This window comes from Drosophila novamexicana, unplaced genomic scaffold (assembly GCF_003285875.2).
Source record: "Drosophila novamexicana strain 15010-1031.04,08,12 unplaced genomic scaffold, DnovRS2.1 tig00000008-arrow-pilon, whole genome shotgun sequence".
Classification (NCBI taxonomy): Eukaryota; Metazoa; Arthropoda; class Insecta; order Diptera; family Drosophilidae; genus Drosophila; species Drosophila novamexicana.
The window spans coordinates 4,356,212-4,374,573 of record NW_020824765.1 but is presented as its reverse complement, the minus strand read 5'-3'; the positions used below and the strand labels follow the sequence as shown (position 1 = coordinate 4,374,573).

Sequence of the window (18,362 nt, the reverse complement as noted above, 5' to 3'; positions counted from 1 at the left end):
GGTTGTCATTTTTATTCGATGCGATACTATCGATATGCTATGCAGCAGGTATCGATAGCTCTTTAGCAGCAGCATCGATAAGCTGATGAATGGGAACGATACCAATTGCTTTCTGACACAAGTAAATAACGTGCGTAAGATTTGCTCGCACAGCAATTATAAAGAAAAACTCATTTTATTTCATTTATTTCAACAAAGTGTGTTTGTTTCAAATTCTTAAGCGAATTAACAATAAGTTTTTTTTTATAGCACACACACAATGGCACAAAGCAAACTCAATGATCTAGCGGGCAAGCTGGGCAAAGGTGGCCCACCTGGCCTGGGAATTGGACTGAAGCTCTTGGCTGCCGTGGGCGCAGCAGCCTATGGTGTCAGTCAATCCTTGTATACCGGTAAGCTCTTAGATATACGGCAAACAGCTTAAAATTAGGGTCAAAACAACAAAACACGACTTACGTAGCGGCATGTGCACATAACCTCAAAAAGCCTTTGTATGCGGCTGTGCGTGTGTGTGTGTGTGTGGGTGCTAGCGGTGTCTATGGAATTTCGTAACTAATAAAGACGCTTGCACAATGCATTCCTTCTCTGTTGTCGGAGGTTCACTTAAGAGTTGTAGACAGACTCCAATTGGAATTGTTCTTCGGGATGAAATTTGCCCAGCACTTTCACATTGCCCGTTGCTCGTGGTTGCATAACAACAACTTTAAAAGTTGTATCTCTTTCTGTTTGCAGTGGAGGGCGGTCATCGCGCCATCATCTTCAGCCGCTTGGGTGGCATACAGAGTGATATTTACTCTGAGGGTCTTCATGTGCGCATTCCATGGATCCAATATCCAATTATTTACGATATACGCTCGCGTCCCCGCAAAATTTCATCACCCACCGGCTCGAAGGATTTACAAATGATTAATATTTCGTTGCGTGTGCTGTCGCGTCCTGATTCGCTGAACTTACCCTTCCTGCACCAGCAATTGGGCGTGGACTACGACGAGAAGGTGCTGCCCTCCATTTGCAATGAGGTGCTCAAGAGTGTCATTGCCAAGTTCAATGCCTCCCAGCTGATTACACAGCGTCAACAGGTGTGTAGAAGACAAAATCAATTCCTTTCATTTTTGTATATGATAAGCTTTGTTCTGTAGGTCTCGCTGCTGATACGCAAGGAGCTGGTGGAGCGCGCGCGCGACTTTAATATTATCCTGGATGATGTTTCGCTGACTGAGCTGAGCTTTGGCAAGGAATACACGGCGGCCATTGAGGCCAAGCAGGTGGCACAGCAGGAGGCACAACGGGCCGTCTTCTTTGTGGAGCGCGCCAAGCAGGAGAAACAACAGAAGATCGTGCAGGCCGAGGGTGAAGCCGAGGCAGCCAAAATGATATCCTTTTAACAAAACTAAACGCTTTCTAGCACACTTTTTAGGCATTTATTTTGTATGCACTTGGTTTGCACCTTAACTGATATGTTTACTTAGGTCTGGCCGTGAAGCAGAATCCAGCCTACCTGAAGCTGCGCAAGCTGCGTGCTGCCCAGAGCATTGCCCGCACAGTAAGATATATCAAATAACAATATTCCGACAAACTGATATTATAAATGAATCTCTTGCCCAACAGATTGCCAGCTCACAGAACAAGGTTTATCTGTCCGCCGACAGCTTGATGTTGAACATTCAGGACTCCGGCTTCGATGACATGACTGAGAAGGTTTACAAAAGTAAATAACTCGTTTCGTCATTGAGTTAACGTTTAAGTTGAAAATTGAAACAAACTGAAAATTTGTTGTTTTTGGTTTCGAGCATTGGCCAAAACTTTAGACATATGTAGACCGTGTATTTGAGTAACGTTTTCTTAAATCTCTCTTTTTTCTCTTTGCCAACACACAATTCACAATCCACTTCGTTTACGCTTCTTTCCTTTTCTTTTTACTTATTTTTGAAACGCGCAACGCAGTTCTAAACGATTTGGATTAAGTAAGCGGGCTAATTCATTACGTAATTGTTGATTAATTAATTCTATGCGATTGTTTTCTTCTTTTAATAACGCGAATTGCATACATATAAGCCTAGTGCCTAAGTATCGTTTAGTTATATAACCTCTGAACGCGACGTCGCCATTTGTTGCACACACACACACTGTCTGCGTCGCGTCTTGTCTTGCGTGTTGTCTTGCCAGGCGGCAACAGCTTCATTTCATATCGTTGCCGCCGCGCAAACGCACAACACGCGATCAACTGACGTGGACACACAGTGTGTGGCAAAGGGCGACGAGTACGCGGCCAAATCGCCGCAGCATTTAGCGTTTTATCCCATTCAAGAACTCACCACGAAAACTGTTAATAAATGCGCATTGAGAAAACACTGTCAAGCCTCAAACAAATCAATCAATCGATTATATACATTTTAGCTCGACTCGTATCCTAAAACCTCAAAAACCCCATCGTTTTTCAGTTGGCACCGGCTTGCCCAAGAATTGGCTAGACGCACGCAAAATGGGAACCGCTGGCGACTCCAATGTGGGCGATGTAGCTCGCAGCACCGCCGAACGCATCATGTAATTGACGAATGAAGAATCACATTATGGCTGCAACATTTTTGGCTTCCAGACAAAGAACAAGAAATTCAAACCCAGTACAAACAAAGCAAGAACACACAATACAGACTTATATAAACGACTACATAAGGGCCTTATGAAAATTATCTATCCAAAAGCAAGAAGATTGACTGCAGATGGCATTTCATCAAATACGAAACATTTACTTAATATTATATTAATTGCATGTATAAAATACATAAGAATAGTACATAAGAGAGGTGTCGTGTATATAGTATAATTTCTAATATGTATGTATAGACGATTCACATGTAAAAATTGTAGGCAGATTAGGTTCCTTGTTGTAGCTGTTACATTTGGGAGTTCTTTTAAGTTCGTGCGAGATCTTGACTAGAAATGTGTGTGTGTGTGTGTGTGTTTATTGTTATGCTTATGCGTAAATCGAATATATCGATTTGTCTTCAAATCGAGGTCTGACCTTATGGAATCTATTCCTTGGTATATGGAATACTTTGCTCCTCCGCCTACGCATAAGCATAACAATCGAATAATGTGTACTCAAAGTGGGATACGTTCACTTTAAATGCAACTTGCGTGTGTTTCGATCAAGTTTTTGAGCAAAAAGGTGCCCCTTTAGTTAAGGTGCTGCCATTAACTTTCCCGTATTGTATATGTATATATATATATCTACCATATCATATCGGATCTATCCATAATAACGAACTCGAACAATCAATCATAATTCCTGCAGTAGGCGCGTTGGGGTTAGCTTTGTAGATTAGTGTATTTTTTTGTTTTTTGTTGCTTAAGAGTGTCGTCCACTCGACATGGACCAGGATCAGGCAGTCGATGGTGTCTTGCCGCTGCTGCTGGCGCTGTCGCTGCTGCTGCTGCTGCTGGCATTGCTATTGGCGCGCCGGCTCTCCGCCAGGGCGGGCGTATCGCGTCGATGGCGACGCAGCGTGGAGCTGGCCGATGGCGCCGAGGAGCTCAAAGCAATGTTGGCTGTAAAGGCGGCCGCCTCGGCGCGACTGGGCACGTTCAAGGTGCCGCTGTTCCCGTTCCCATTGCTGCTGCTGCTGCTGCTGTTGTTGTTGGAGTTGGTGTTATTGCTGGCGTTGTTCGCTGCGGCAGCGCCAAAAGATTCGCTGATGCTGCTCAGCGGGGGTCATAAGTTCGTCGTCTGCACCAGTCCGCGCTCCAAATGGAAGCACTCCAACACCGCCGCGCCCACGCTGCTGCGACGCGCGACCATCGCATTGACCACACTCCATTTGTTCAGGCGCGGATCGTAGCGTTCCACGGAATTGAGCGAGGAGCTGCCATCATTGCCGCCCAAGGCGAACAGCACACCCTCCACCTCGACCACCTCATGCGTAGATCTGTAAGCCAAATGGGTCAATTAATAATTTCCACGCTTTGCTACCTGCTTTAGCTGGAAGCTTACCTGCGCGAGTGCATGGCCGCAATGGGCTCCCAGCAGTTGCGGCGCAAGTTGAAGCGCTCGCCGCTGGACATGCACATGGTGCCATCGTTGCCACCAATGCAGTAGAGATTGCCATCGGTGGAGGCGACGCCGCAGCTGCTGCGTCGCGCTGTCATGCTGGGCACCGGCTGCCAGCGACCCACGCGCGGATCGAAGCGCTCCACGCTCGACTGATAGTTGGTCGAATCGAAGCCGCCCAGGCTATAGATTTGATTCTCCAGCACGGCGAGACGACAGTAGCGCCGGCGCGTGCTCATGGCCGGGCAGGAGCTCCAGATGCCCGTTAGCGGATCATAGCGTTCCATACTGCTCAGACATGAGGCGCCATCATAGCCGCCGCACACGAAGATCAGCCCGTCGTAGGCGCATATGCCCAGGCAGCTGCGCTTGGTGCCCATAGGCGTGATGTTGGTCCACTTGTTGGTCAGCGGATTGTAGCACTCCGCGGTGGCCAGATCGCTGACGCCATCATAGCCGCCCACCACGTACAGCTGCTTGTGCAGAGAGGTGACACCAGAGCGGGAGCGACGCCACAGCATGGGCGCGACGGGGGACCAGCTGTTGCAGCGCGGATTGTAGACCTCGCACTCGTTGTGTATGGCAAATAGGCTGCCGCCGCCAACGGCAAAGATGTAGGGCTTCATGCCCTCCGGCCGGCGCTCCTGGGTGCGCTGGCTGCCCATCAGGCTGCGCTGTTCCGGCAGCAGATGATACTTCATGGCCTCCAGCAGCAGTTCCTTGCACTCGGAGTCGTCGCGCATGAGGGTCTCCGCCTCGACGCAGCTCATGAGGAAATCGCGGCTAACCAGCGGCAGGCGGACGTGCGACATGAGCTCGGCAATGTGCAGGCGACGCTGGCTGAGATCGTGCTTCACCCAGCTGAGCACGCCCAGAAATACCTTCTCCTCGGAGCTGATGTTCAGCTGGCTGTTCGATATCAGCTCCTTGACCTCCTCGAACGGCAGCAGCAGGAACTCCTCTGTGCCGACCACCTGCTGGAAGTTCTGCAGCGCGTACTTGTGCGAGCGCGTGTGCAGCTCCTTGCAGGAGTGCGCATCCGCAAAGCTGCGTATGCCCAGGCAGTTGGACGGATGCAGCTGCCGCAGCAGAAACTTGCAGCACGCATCCCGCACCGAGTGCATCTGCAGCAGACCCGATGCCGGCAGCAGCACCTGCACATTCTGCTCCGTTATGGTAATCTCGCCCGTGTACGTGTAGTCTATCAGCTGACGCAGCGCGGCGCTGTCCACATCGTGCAGACGCACCAGGCCCTGGTTGCGCTCTAGCATGTCGTCTGCAAGTGGCAAAAGATCTTAAAATTTCCCCTTCCCCTCTTCGTGAGCTGCGCCACTTACCATTAAACATGGCATAGAAATAAGGCGATACGGAGGCCAGCACCACGCGGTGCGCATTGATGGTGTCGCCGCCCACCTCCAGGCGCACATCGCAGAGCTGCAACGGGAATGGAGAAGCCATCATTGACACATGAAGCAGCGTCTGCCGGCCAACAAAGTGTCGCCTTTCACCCAAATCCGATTAACAAAGTCCTGGCACTACGTGCTCAATTTTACAGTCTGCCACATGCAAACCGAAGGCACAGTGGTTCGAACATTTGACAAAATGCAGGACCTCCATTTAACATTTAGTATAATATTTCACAGCCCGATTAATTTTAATAAATTAATTAAATTTTAATCTACACGTACTAACTGGAACACTACATCTAAAAGTTAATTTTACATAATTCTCAGCTCTTTTTTACAATTCAACATTTAAATCTTTATTAATTATGCTTCCAAATCTTTTCAAAAATTAAAATCCTAAACCCTTTAACATTTAAAATGATTTAAAATCAAATTTAATCGAACAGACCTAAATATATTTGATTAGCAAATTTGTTTAACATTTTAATTTTTCGCTCAAGCTTTGCGCGGCTTTGAACCACTGTGCCCTCCCCTTGAATCCTTACAAGTGATTCGCTTCAACTTCAGTCTGGCACTGTGCGAGCCTCTCCATAAATAACGCAGCGGCCTCTTGTCAAGTCAGTGCACCCGATTAATATCTATTTTTAATGGCTTTGCAACAATTTACAAATTCTCGTTTTTTTTTTTTATTTAAATTTGCCGGCACACGTCATGCGACGGGGGCGGGAATGGAGTCGGCTTAAGGCCAACCACCCGCAGGGCAAATATTTTTTTTTAACTAAACGACAATTTGCGCTATTAGCTCACCCAGCTGCCCTCTGGGCGGCACGACATTCACTCAACCAGGCAATTAATTGCCCAAAAACAAAAAAAAATTGAAATATCAAATTAATGGCTAGTGAAATTATGTATACGCCATGTGGGCCGGCGAGCGCTTGGCTCAATCACGCTGTCCGCCCGGTTAAGTTTAATTGTAATTATGCTAAATAGAGACGGCATTAATTGGACAAAAGGTCTCTTATCTAAGATGCCCCTGCAATAGATTTCATTCAGTTAAAGTGGTTGAACTGGCGATAGATAGTTGGCACATTATATAAATGCATAAATAGGCATGTGCTCAAGTTTCTTCTTTGCAAATGAAGGACTAGATCAAGGTCCTATTCTAGCGATTGGCAGTACAAGATAGTTGTCTCAGAGTAGACTTCTTCAATTTCAGCTGCACTCGCAAGGAACTGTCAAGGTAACAAGCCAAAAACACAAATTCCTTGAAGTTCCGGAAACCAACCGGATTAATTTAAGGCCTTTTGGCCAGCTGATAGCACTAGTCGTAAGGATACGGCCGAGTTAGTTCTGTTATGTAAAGGACTTTCGTCCAAGCTAAGGTCAATGAAAGCTACTCGCAGCTCATATGCTCAAAGTACTTGAAGTTCCTAATCAATAATCTTGGCTCCGGCGAGTTGTAGATACGCACGATTCGTATTTATAAAGATAAAGTTCTGTTTAGTAGAAAAGCTTTGGCTGGAACTCTTTCAGATTTTTTCCAGGATATAGTGCGTTTGTCTCGCAAGGACCAACTCTTTCGATTTGCATTATAGGACGCATCGTGTTATATGGGTCGAAAATCCTTGATATCTCGTATAGCAACAAGACGATTTGAATATCCTTCGATCAGATTAAATGTCGCAAGGATACGGCCGAGCTCTAAAGAAAGCCAATTTATTTGAGCTTGCTGAAGGACTTTCGTTTAAGTTAAGCTCCATTTTTATGACTAAGAGCCGTATGTAAAGGTTTTGATTGTGTCCTTGAATGCCAACTAAACCATAATAAAACACTTTAAATCCTTTGCATGTCCTTCGACCAGCTGATATGCCTTAAATTATTCAATATCTTACGCTTATCTAAGCAATTTATAGATATCCTGTGACATTATATAAATAAATCTGTCAACTTGAATATATCATAAGGATTATTATTAGATTCGTCCACGTTCTCGCTTACCTGTGCATTGTTGCGCATCTGGTTGATGGCCGCAAAGGAGGCGATGCAGTGTCCTGGGTTTTGATGATGCGCCTGCGGCAGCACCTCCTCATTGGGACCCGGCGGGCTCAGATCGCTGGGCGTCTGTGTTGAATTGTTGCTGGTCGTGGTGACATCCTCATTGTTGCCACTCGCCTCGGCGGAGCTGCACAGGGAAGATAACAGGAAAAACACGTTGCCGTTTTAAATCAAATTTCATGTATAATCCCAAATGATGATGATGATGATGATGATGTTGGTTATGGGGCGACAAGATGACGCCAGACGCCGCCAGCGGCGGGCTGAGGGTTGTTCACGCCGAAACTCGCCCCAATCCGGTATTTTTGGGGGATGTTTCCGGCAACGACATGAATGGAAGCACTTGATTCATATTTATTTTCTGTTTACTCACTGATTCGATTTGACGGGCAGAAACATTGCGTTGCGGCTTGCCACGAGTCTATCGCGATTTGCGTCTAAAACATATCCGAAAGTAAGTTTCGGCTTGGTCCTTGGTTGTTTGCTTGGGCAGCTGCTCCTGCAGGCTTCCCACTATTATATTTCAGTCTTTTATTTGGCAGTGCCGGAAGTTGCAGCTAAAATGAAGTCGCCAAAGTAAAAATCAATAGAATGTAATTGTTTTGCTGGCACCCCTAAAACAACAACAGCAACAAGACACCAAATTTAGGTCACACGCAGTTCGGGGCGGGCCACAGACATGAGATCATAGCTGCTCGACTTTTCGGTCATGTCAAAGTGAAAAGAAAGCATCTAAATAGCTGCGCAAAGTAGGTTAAGTGCCGACAATCCCGCTGCCAGCCCCTCCCCTCCCACTCCCACTCCAGCTACCCCGCATTGTTAAGCTGCACCCAGCCGTATTTGGGTTGAACTCGCTTTGTTACAGCTCTTACTGCTGCACAGGATGCGATTGTAGAAGCCGGCCAAATGTCCTGACACATGCAATTTTCGCATTTGCTAGGCCAACGAATCCGTGTGCTCCGTAGCCCGGTTTTAATGCATTCAATTCAAGGTTGCAAAAAGAGTCTATAAAAAGCCAAAATATGCGGGAGTACGTCCTAACACGAGAGCGCAACAAAGTTAAAAAGCGTATGCAGAAGTTAATTAATCTTTGGTGGACAACCTTCTATGATAACTGTCTAATATACCCTAATATACTGACAGAAGACTTTGCAGAAGAAAGCAATGGAGACGTCGCAGGGTTCACTTCAAAGATCTCCCAAGCCGAATGCTTGGATGGACACAAGTTAAAAGCGAACAATGTTAATGAGTAATGTAATGTTAAGCATGTTAATGTTAAGTAATGTTAATGTTAAGTATGTTAATAGCCCTTATTGTATAGCTGGGTGAAGATGTCAAAGTGAAGTGTCAAAAAGTTAGCTAATAAAATGAATGAAAAAGAAAGCTTAGGTGCGGAAGACGACTTCTTAGAGTTATAGATTGTCCCGGATCTCAAAACGGTTGCTCAGAATCTCATAAACTATATTAATAAAATAGAAGATAGGTCTTTGAATCAAAGACTGGACTAGAATACTAATAACAATAATAATAATAATAATAATAATAATAATGATGATGATGATAATAATGATAATAATAATAATGATGATGATGATAATAATAATAATAATAATGATAATAATGATAATGATAATAATAATGATAATAATAATAATGATAATAATAATAATATTAATAATAATAATAATAATAATAATAATAATAATAATAATGATAATAATAATGATAATAATAATGATAATAATAATAATAATGATAATAATAATAATAATGATGATAATAAGAATAATAATAATAATAATAATAATAATAATAATAATAATGTTATTAGATATTGAGCAATACATAATGTCAGATAAGATAACTGTCAATGCATATACATTCAAAAATCAATAAATAGCTCACTCTAGTTTATCTTTATATCTGATATGATATATATATAGAATGCGTGCTTCAAACTTGTTTGCTTTTATATTTCCCTTTCGCTGGCCGGCTCGAAATTGTGCTGAATGTTTACTTGCGGCTGCGGCCATGCAAAACAAACAGCCCAATGCAATCGACAGATTGTGCAAATAAATGAAAAAGCGCGTTGCTTATTATTTGTGCTCGTACTCATATTAAGTATAGGCGCCCTCTCCACTCCCCCCTTCTCCCTTCCCACCTTCCCCACCAACAATAACACGCTTGGAAAGTTCTGGGGTCAACAAAACGTGGCCAGACGGCCGGCCAGCGACATGTGTGAAATCAACGTCACGAATTTTAACGCTGCATTAACAAAAAGACAAGCACAACAACAACAACAACAACAAGTTAAACAAAGCAACCCACATATAAAAAATTTCACTTTGCACAGAAACAAATTAACGACAATTTTTGGTTTTAGTTTAAAGCAAGAGCAGCAAATGCGTAGCCCGGGCGAAATGCCATGCTTGAGGGCGCAATTGTGCTGGGAGGGCAATGCCCGTTAATATGTGGCACCCGTAGAGGCACCCTAGCAAAAAGAAGCCCCATTAGGTGCTTATTACTGCACGCACACACGCACACACACACACGCACACACAACTGCACACAATTGCAACAGTTGCAATACGGACTTGACACAGAAGCAGAATCAGCCGTGGGATTGTCACAGTTACCAATTCGCATGCAACTTTTTGAGTTTTTGAGAACGCGAGGGTCAGTTCCCCAAAAAAAAAAACTGTGCGTGCCACTTGGCGTATGCGCAATGTGCGCGTAATCAAAGCACTGCACCAGGGTCGGGCCGAGGGACCCCGTTTGCCGTTACGCTTTGCGGTTCATCTCAGTGACAGCCAACACGGGCTAACACTAACAGTTCTGCGGTCTACACTTGGAGAAACACGTAGTTATGAGAACTACAGAATTGTCAGTAAATAAAATGTTGAATGAAGTCAAAAGCCTTTTAGCTTGTTAATACAATACTTATAATTAGAGCAAGAAAACTGAGAGGCTTTTTGAATTCATGAGAATCGCAAAGAAGGGCCACTAAATAATTGAAGAATCCCTAAAGAGTTCGAGTTCGCCAGACTTGAATATTTTAGGAGATGTGTTTTTCTCTCTCTCTCTAACTCTCTCTCTCTAACTCTCTCTCTCTCTCTCTCTCTAACTCTCTCTCTCTCTCTCTCTCTGTCTCTCTCTCTCTCTCTCTCTCTCTCTCTCTCTCTCTCTCTCTCTCTCTCTCTCTATCTCTCTCTAACTGCATCTCTGTGCTAATTAACTACTTTCGTCTTTATGAAATAAGCTTAAAGGAAGCGGCGCTTAAAATTTATGCATAAGCACGCTAATGTAAGAGGAACAGGAAGTGGATTGTTGTTAATGGATGCAGCTGCAGTTTGTTTCTAAATATATATAAACACCGCAACAACTGACCAGTTGGGAGCTCAAATTCGAAAAGATTCGCTTGACAAGTCAGCTTTAAATAATCAACCAGCTTCCGATGGCAACAAAAATATGTTTCACATGAAAAAAATCGACAAAATTTAAGTTCAACAGAAACTGAAGCTGTGTGTATGTGTGTGCTGTGTGTGAAATTCAAATTAACAAATAAAGCGAATAAGCCAGAACCGAATGCGGCACACGTTGCCGAAAGCAGTTAACGACTTCATGTGGCTCCCTCATTTGAGCCGCAGTCAATTCAGGCAAAAGCCATTCAGTAATATTTTAACGTCTGGCGACAGAAATTGTGCAAACATTGAACCGGTCGTAGTTGTATTAGAATATCTACACATATGCATATATATTTATACATATATTGCCTTTTCTTTGATACGCTTGTTCGTTATCTTTTGAGCCAAGTTTTGTGCTCCACGTGAGGCCCGGCCCAAATAAAAAGCGAACATTGCAAGAGTCAGTTGTTTCTTGATTCTTGCACGCTTCATTGATGATTAATCACAACGACTATGCAATTCTCTACATGCAGCAAGGTCAACCAGTTGTTGTCTATGCAATTCCCTTGAGCAATGCCGCGGAAATAAGCGGCCAACTCAGCTTCAATTACGGCTTAAAACAATGAATAAGTTGGCAAGAATTATTTCTGAATAGCAATTATTTCAAGCAATGTCTTTCAATCGAATCTGACCAAATGAACTATTTATAAACTGGCTAACTGGTAAACATTTTAATTTATATAAGCCATTTTTTAGGCCTGAAATAATTGATAAGTACTCCAATATTTATATATTTTGCTTATATTTTATAAAACTTTATTTGGTAAATAATATTTTTGATTAAAACGAAAACCGAATTATTATTAATAAAAAAAATAAAAAATTTAATATTGCCCAAATAAAAATAAAAGTTATGTTTAAAAAAAATATTTTTTTAAGGAGCTGAATTCCAATTTAGTTTTTATTTACTCTGAACCGAAACCTAAACCAAAAATATTTTTCCAAATAAATCAAAGGGAAACCGGAACTAAATCAATTATTTTTTTTAGGTTAAATATAAAAAACTCTTCAGGAGAATCTAACAGCAAACCAAAAATAATTTTGACTGCGAACCCAAGCACTTAACTAACCATATTTGGGTAGAATTTATTTTATAAAAATTTAAAAAAATAATATGTGGTAATTATAGTTTTTAGCCCGAGCACAGATGGAAACATAAGCCAGATTCACAAGCCGAGCGGAGCAGGACAGGAAAATATTTGCTGTGATGCAGAATTTGCTCGAAAACTTTCTCAGAGTAAAAAGTTGCAGAACAGTTCAAATGTGATTTCATTTTGCCTCTTGACAACCGAAATTTCGTCTACTTGAATTCGCGGCTTAACTCTACAGCACGAATGTTTAGCACCTTTTCATATTGAACTGTTGTCGGCCCTCTTGAAGCGCCCCCAACACGCGCTCAAGTGCCAATGCGTGCTAGGCCAAAAGAAGTACACAAGAGCACCGCCAAATATGGTGGATGTGGTTGTAGGTGGCGCTGGCTACCTGGCTAGGTAGCGGAGGCCAGGTAAACAACAGCCCACAGGCGTTTGCAACGATTTCCAGCGCGTTGCGTATACGTCGCGTGTGCCGCAATCAATGTGTGTTCTGGGCCTTCGTTTGGTTTGTCAATGGCCAATAAAAGACTCTCGCAGATGAGTTGGGGCCTGGGACTGGGTCGCGCCATACTCTGCCTGTTATCGCTGCTCGGCCTGTGCCGGCATTTTTTTTTATTTTATTTTTGCGCTGCGGGTCGTCAACCTGCCGCAGCGCGGGAAAATGTGTGAAACAGCCGTTTTATGTTTTTGTTGCGTCTGCGCATGACACTGGAGTTTTCTTTTTTTTTTTTGGGCAGTGCAGCGGCATGTGCCGCATACAAACTCCTCTACCCCTAAATATTTTTCACATATTCACATTAACTTACTGCCGCACCTTGTTTTGGATTTGTAGCTGAACTTTAATTTAGCAGCGGTGCTGTGCTTTGCATTAACTCTTTAACTGTTTTTGGCCAAACTTTGTCCTTATGCCGTTTGGTATTGCAGCATTAACTCCACGCACACACTGAAAATGTTAACTACTGTTTAGCCAGTTATTTTGTTGCTGCCAGCGTCGCGTGAACAACTTCGTTGGCTTTGACAACTCTGCGCGGCCAACAACTGAACGGCACGAAAGCTCAAACGCAACTGAGCGCGACGTACGCATCGGCTGCTCGACTCGAAGAACGTGAGTGAGCCAGAGCCAGAGACAGAGGCGTAGAGCGCAGATGGTCGCCAATGCTGAGCGAGGGTCATTAAATAAATAACTGTTCTATATGTTCAAAAAGGCACATACGCATAAATAAGTAACATTAGAAGCAGTCAACCCTTATTTTTAATTGGCATATTGACATATTTAGCCTATGCAGCTGCCATAAAACGAACTAGTCCTGTTGTAAAAATGTTATAAATAGCTTATTATATAAATTATTTGATTATAATTTAAGCAGCAAATAAGTTTGTCTGTTATAAATCAAACTTTTATACAATTATTTAGAATAAGCTGTTAGAATGATTTTCCGTTAGAGCAGTTTAACACATATTCAAAGCTGTAAGCATATTCGCTGTAAAGTAACAGCTATGCTAAGCTGTGTTTACTTGTTGCTGTTATACTCAAAATGGCATTATTTAACTGTTACGAGGCAGACTTTGAATACGCGCGTAGCTTTTGATATTCTGTTCATAGGCAAAGCTTTTAAAGCTGTAGAGATGCAACAGCTTTTGAAATTCTTTATGCACTGCTAACAGGGTGTTTGTTTTGTATGCAATGTGAAACTGATCCACATTTTTCTCTTAACAACAGATATGAATATGAAATGTTTAAGCAATATAAAGAAATTAATAACAAATAATTCTGCTACAGTACATACACGTCCGCTCTGAAAATATAACTGTTTTTCCAGCAGTGCTTATACACAACAAGAATTTCATGTAGAAATCCGTACCACGCCGAAAAGTCTTGCATACTTTCAGGCAGTTAATCAATTTTCTTGCACTAGCTTTTCTTTCTGCTTTCACGTCGAACGTCAAATGATGCAAATTGACATATTTATGTATGGGTGCGTTGCAACAGTTTTTCCTGGAATGTTGCAGCACAAATAAAATTACAGGAAAGTAGGCAAATTTACAAAGTGTTTAAAAACTTTTAAATGCTTTTTGCGAAAGTTGCCGTTGCTGGCCATTAGCTCGCCGGGCGCGTCACAAAGAACCCGCCGCTGCCCACAAATCCAATTAGATTGCCGAGCAGCAGCGAGCATCAAGGTCGTGCTGCTGCAGCTGCTGCAGCTGCTGCTGCTGCTGTAAAAGAAGTCAGGAGCTGGGCTCAAAGGCGACCGGAGATGCTATATGCAGAATGCACGACAACAAAGCGGAGGCCAAGTCAAACAATGATGGCTAACAAAACCGCCAGCCACTGACCCAATTATGTAAATGCTGTGAATTTTTAAAAGCCTTTTGCGTCACATTGGGAACAGTCGAGAGGGGCAGCCGGGGGCAGCCGGGGGCAGCCAGGAGCAGCCGGGAGCAGCAATCAGTTGAAGTTGAAAGAACTGAGCTCGTATATCATATGACAACGAGATTACGCAATAGGGCTGGATAATTGTGTCGCACTTGTGTACCTTTTGGCACACCTGAGCCTTATTGGCGCTTAACAACTGCAAAAGGAGCTGAATGGGTATTCCAAAGCTGCCATCGCCAAGGTGGGCCACCCACTCGCCAATTGGCCAATTGCCATTGCCATGCATATTAGCCAATATCCAAAGCTCGAGTCGCGTTTCAAATAGTCAGCTAATGCGACGGCTGCGGCTGCGTCTGCTGCGCATGTCCTCAGCAGCGGCAAAGTAGTTGTAGCTGTTGCTGTCAACGGTTCACCCCTCACCCCTCAGCAGCTGCCGCAAGGCACCTGCGACTTCGTTGTCGTGCCGTCTGAGCCGAGGCGCGGACAACAGGTGCTCGGCACGCTGGCCAGGATGCGCTCTGGACGCTATAAAAACGCACCAGAGTGTCGCCTCTGCCGTTAGTTGCCATTTGCCACGCTGTGGAATTCGATCTCGTGCTCCCATCCCTGAGCTGTGCTTTCAAAACTCTGTGTACTTCCAACATAATGTGCTTAACAACACTTTAGCCCAAGGCCGAGTATCCCTATAAGGCCCACAATTAAAATAACACCAATAATGTCGCTTCCAATCTTAAGCTCCAGGCGATGCATTTTACTGTTGATGCTCGTAATGGCAGGTGAGATATGCCAAATATATATTTAAGACCGATTTTTGCATGTTCGCATAAGCTAGTTTTAATAAAGTGAAAGTTACAATCGAAATGATCTTATCGGAATCGAAGTGAAATCAGTTTCGATTTCGAAAAGTTTGATCGGAATTAAAGCCTAGCAAATGCCCGATTCTCTCTGAAAGTTTTGGCATTCATTATTATTATTATTACGATTTTGAGTTAAGATCCCTTAAGTTTCAATGTTTATAATTTTAACTAGCAGGCATAGCCAAGCTTTCCCAAATAGTTGTTATTTACGTGAGCAATATTTTATATAATTTATATTACGTTTTTCAAGTGAAAAAATCGATTAAGTAAGAAATTTTGATTCTCTTCTAACGTACTGAAATTAATATGAGCTTGAAACTTAAACTTTTCCCTAGAATGTTCCGCAAAGTGTAAAACAGAAAAGTTGCATGCGAACGTTTTCCGTGAATTTTTCACGCTTGCGGGTGAAATACAAATTTCAGCTTTCTAGCCATTTTAGATCATTCAGAACTAGTTTCAAATATCAACCCTATATTTCCAATACAACTCGCGCCTAAAGCCTATGGCTGCACATAGTAAATAAATCTAATCGTAATCTAATTCACGAGAATTGAAAAAGTGACAAACAAAAAGAGCAAAACTGTTCGCGGAAGAAATGTGATAGACATATGTATGTACAAAAAGGCAGCATTGTGCAAACTAGGCGATTTCCATACAAATGCCAGAGTCTGTACATATATAGTTGATATTTTTGAAAAGAAAAAGTCAAATATATATTTCTCAGTAAATTATTAATCCACGACGATCCCTGATCTTTTCTAATCGTCCATGCAGCTCTTTACTGAAGGCTTTAAATAAAACAAAATAAAACATTTATCACGTTTAACATTAACTCAATTGACTTAGGAAATAGTATTTGCCTAGCGTATACAAATTAATTTAGTTTTCCGTTAGTGCAAATGTATAGCTTATATGTATAAGCTCTCAATTATCTACTCATCTCTGCTGGTACCCTATAATTGGGCATGTTTTCATACAGTACACATACATATACCTATATATATATATACGTATATATATATATATCGGTGCATATTTTTTGTTTAAAATCAAGTACATATATACACTGTAGAGATAAACCGGAAATGCCCATTAGTTGCGCACTGAGGGAAAACCCATTTCGATTATTTATTATACTCTTGTGGAGGGTATAATAAGTTTGTCATGCAAAATGTAACCCAATAAGCATATATTATCTTGATCAGCAGCAACGGTTAAGTCTTTCAGGCTCAAGGCTATCGCCTTGAATCTTTACATGGGTCAGAGATCCGCCCGGACCACTATATATATAGCTGCGCTTGGTGCAATCTGTCGAAAAGTAGGTTCTCGAAAAAAACCCTTTTTTTTCCATCAAAATATCTTGAGCAAACTTGACATATATTGGTTTTACCATGCCTATCTTATTAACATCGGATCACTTTAATATATAGTTGTCATCGGAACGATCGGCTGGAAATGAAGTACTTATAAGAACAAGATATTTTGTGCAAATAGGGCATTAACTAATTTATATATATATATGTATTACATTATATTATAATATTCTATATAGCCACAAAATATTGTGTTTACAGGAAGAATCTTTCTTTCTTTCTGTTTTCCCACGACATTTTCACCGAACTCAGCCGTGCGACAAATGTCACAAGGGTATTAAATCTTCGGCGTGCCGAATCTATTTTTTTAGCTGTAGCACGAGCAGCGCAAATATCAATTTACCTACTATATATATATATATATATATATACATGTTATCATTTATAAAATCTGAAAAAAATTTAGAGGCAACAGCGTGGAAATCTAACCACATGAGCCCGACTTTCATTCACCTTTTGACTCGATTCACACATATATCCATGTCAGATTAACACGATTGACCTTCAATTAATTGTATTGTATATGTGTATATATCGGCAATTAAAATCTGCAGGGCCCGAGCGGAAATTGAACATCCGTTTGCAGGCTCCAGAAAATATGAATCCCTGGGGCCACACACAAATTAATGTTATTTTGTTGCACAGCGGCGCCAATGCGCCAGGCGCCCATCGAAGCGGAGGCGGAGGACGCGCTGGCGACCTGGAACTGGCCGGCGGGCACATCGAAAAACTCTTACGGCGATTTTCTTGACAACGGAAGCCCTTTGCCAAAAATTGAGGCTGTGGAAATGGCGCCCGAATTCGACGATGCCTTGGTGAAGGCTTTTAATTTCCCACTGCTTCCGATGAGCTTGAACAAGGGTTGGCGTCTTGGGCATCAACGCTACGATAAGTATTTAAAGGAGCTGCAGTTGCATCGGACATGGTTGGACGACCTGCAATCTCCGGCTGATGACTCCACAGCGAGACAGACAAGTGGCACTCAGCTTTGGCCACCCAGCGAGGACGAGCTGCAGCAACCAGGCTCCGTCTACTCCCGCACCAGACAGAAGCAACAACGTAAACATAAACGTGAACCGTCCGAGCAGAAGGGTCCACGGTACAGGCCCTCCATCAGTGCTGGTGGGTAGCTGAAATGCCAGATGTGGAGGGCGCCACGTTTTGCTAAGTGCCACATTCTTTTCCAGGAGTCATGACCAATCTGGGCGACTTCTTCAACCAGCTGAAGGCGAACGTGCACTTTGCGGAGCATTCACAGCAGCTGGGCGAGGCGGAATCTCAGCTGCTCGAGGGCGTGCATCCGCATCCGCTGCAGAAGGACGACGACGACGACGACAAGGAAGAGCATGACGATTATGATTCCGGCCAGCCGCCTGATCGTAAGACATCCAAGCTGCTGCAATCCGTACGCAGCTATCGACCCTCGCAGAAGGTACGCTCGCTGGTATCACGCAATCCCAATGGATATCGTGGCTCCCAGTTCATTGATCCCAGCTACATGTGGCTGGGCCTGGGCAAATGACCATAAGCTGCCGCATCCACAGGTTACAACGATTGAGATCCATTTCCAGCTTGCCCGCTTCCCAACTTTTCAAATTCTTATCTGTGTGTACATATACATATATATATATATATAGATATATTTATATTTAAAGGCAAGCATTAAAAAATGCCCGGAAAAATAGCAAAAA

General features: G+C 43.0%; 3 protein-coding genes across 4 annotated transcripts; 2 read left to right on the top strand and 1 right to left on the bottom strand.

Moving 5' to 3' along the window:
• Positions 1–138: 138 nt before the first annotated feature.
• On the top strand, positions 139–2,748 carry LOC115771004 (prohibitin-2). Of its 2 annotated transcripts, XM_030716518.1 has the most exons (7): positions 139–197; positions 250–392; positions 733–1,079; positions 1,140–1,373; positions 1,466–1,543; positions 1,609–1,708; positions 2,442–2,748. In XM_030716518.1, exons 2-7 carry the CDS (start codon positions 260–262, stop codon positions 2,546–2,548), a joined length of 999 nt encoding a protein of 332 aa, XP_030572378.1. In that variant the 5' UTR covers positions 139–197; positions 250–259; the 3' UTR covers positions 2,549–2,748. The 2 variants fall into 2 exon arrangements, with proteins under 2 accessions (XP_030572378.1, XP_030572369.1); XM_030716509.1 differs by lacking the exon at positions 139–197 and having other exon boundaries at positions 206–392.
• Positions 2,749–2,842: 94 nt separating this feature from the next.
• On the bottom strand, positions 2,843–13,060 carry LOC115770998 (kelch-like protein 17). The gene is made up of 6 exons (XM_030716498.1): positions 12,882–13,060; positions 7,883–8,066; positions 7,453–7,636; positions 5,386–5,482; positions 3,992–5,324; positions 2,843–3,926 (listed from the first exon to the last, which is right to left on the bottom strand). The coding sequence occupies exons 2-6, from the start codon at positions 7,906–7,908 to the stop codon at positions 3,713–3,715; spliced, it is 1,854 nt and encodes a 617-aa protein (XP_030572358.1). The 5' UTR covers positions 7,909–8,066; positions 12,882–13,060; the 3' UTR covers positions 2,843–3,712.
• A 1,980-nt stretch (positions 13,061–15,040) lies between these two features.
• LOC115762828 lies at positions 15,041–18,305 on the top strand. Its single transcript, XM_030705196.1, has 3 exons — positions 15,041–15,217; positions 17,317–17,793; positions 17,859–18,305. The coding sequence occupies exons 1-3, from the start codon at positions 15,157–15,159 to the stop codon at positions 18,191–18,193; spliced, it is 873 nt and encodes a 290-aa protein (XP_030561056.1). The 5' UTR covers positions 15,041–15,156; the 3' UTR covers positions 18,194–18,305.
• The last annotated feature ends 57 nt before the right edge of the window (positions 18,306–18,362 follow it).

Coding starts and splice junctions, on each gene's coding strand:
- LOC115771004 (XM_030716518.1), top strand. CDS start 260: ATGGCACAAAGCAAACTCAATGATCTAGCGGGCAAGCTGGGCAAAGGT. Junction 1,080..1,139: donor TGATTACACAGCGTCAACAG/GTGTGTAGAAGA, acceptor TTTGTTCTGTAG/GTCTCGCTGCTGATACGCAA. Junction 1,544..1,608: donor CCCAGAGCATTGCCCGCACA/GTAAGATATATC, acceptor CTTGCCCAACAG/ATTGCCAGCTCACAGAACAA.
- LOC115770998 (XM_030716498.1), bottom strand. CDS start 7,908: ATGTTTCTGCCCGTCAAATCGAATCA. Junction 7,637..7,882: donor CTGCCCGTCAAATCGAATCA/GTGAGTAAACAG, acceptor TTCCCTGTGCAG/CTCCGCCGAGGCGAGTGGCA. Junction 5,325..5,385: donor TTTCTATGCCATGTTTAATG/GTAAGTGGCGCA, acceptor TGCCACTTGCAG/ACGACATGCTAGAGCGCAAC.
- LOC115762828 (XM_030705196.1), top strand. CDS start 15,157: ATGTCGCTTCCAATCTTAAGCTCCAGGCGATGCATTTTACTGTTGATG. Junction 15,218..17,316: donor GTTGATGCTCGTAATGGCAG/GTGAGATATGCC, acceptor TTTGTTGCACAG/CGGCGCCAATGCGCCAGGCG. Junction 17,794..17,858: donor CAGGCCCTCCATCAGTGCTG/GTGGGTAGCTGA, acceptor ATTCTTTTCCAG/GAGTCATGACCAATCTGGGC.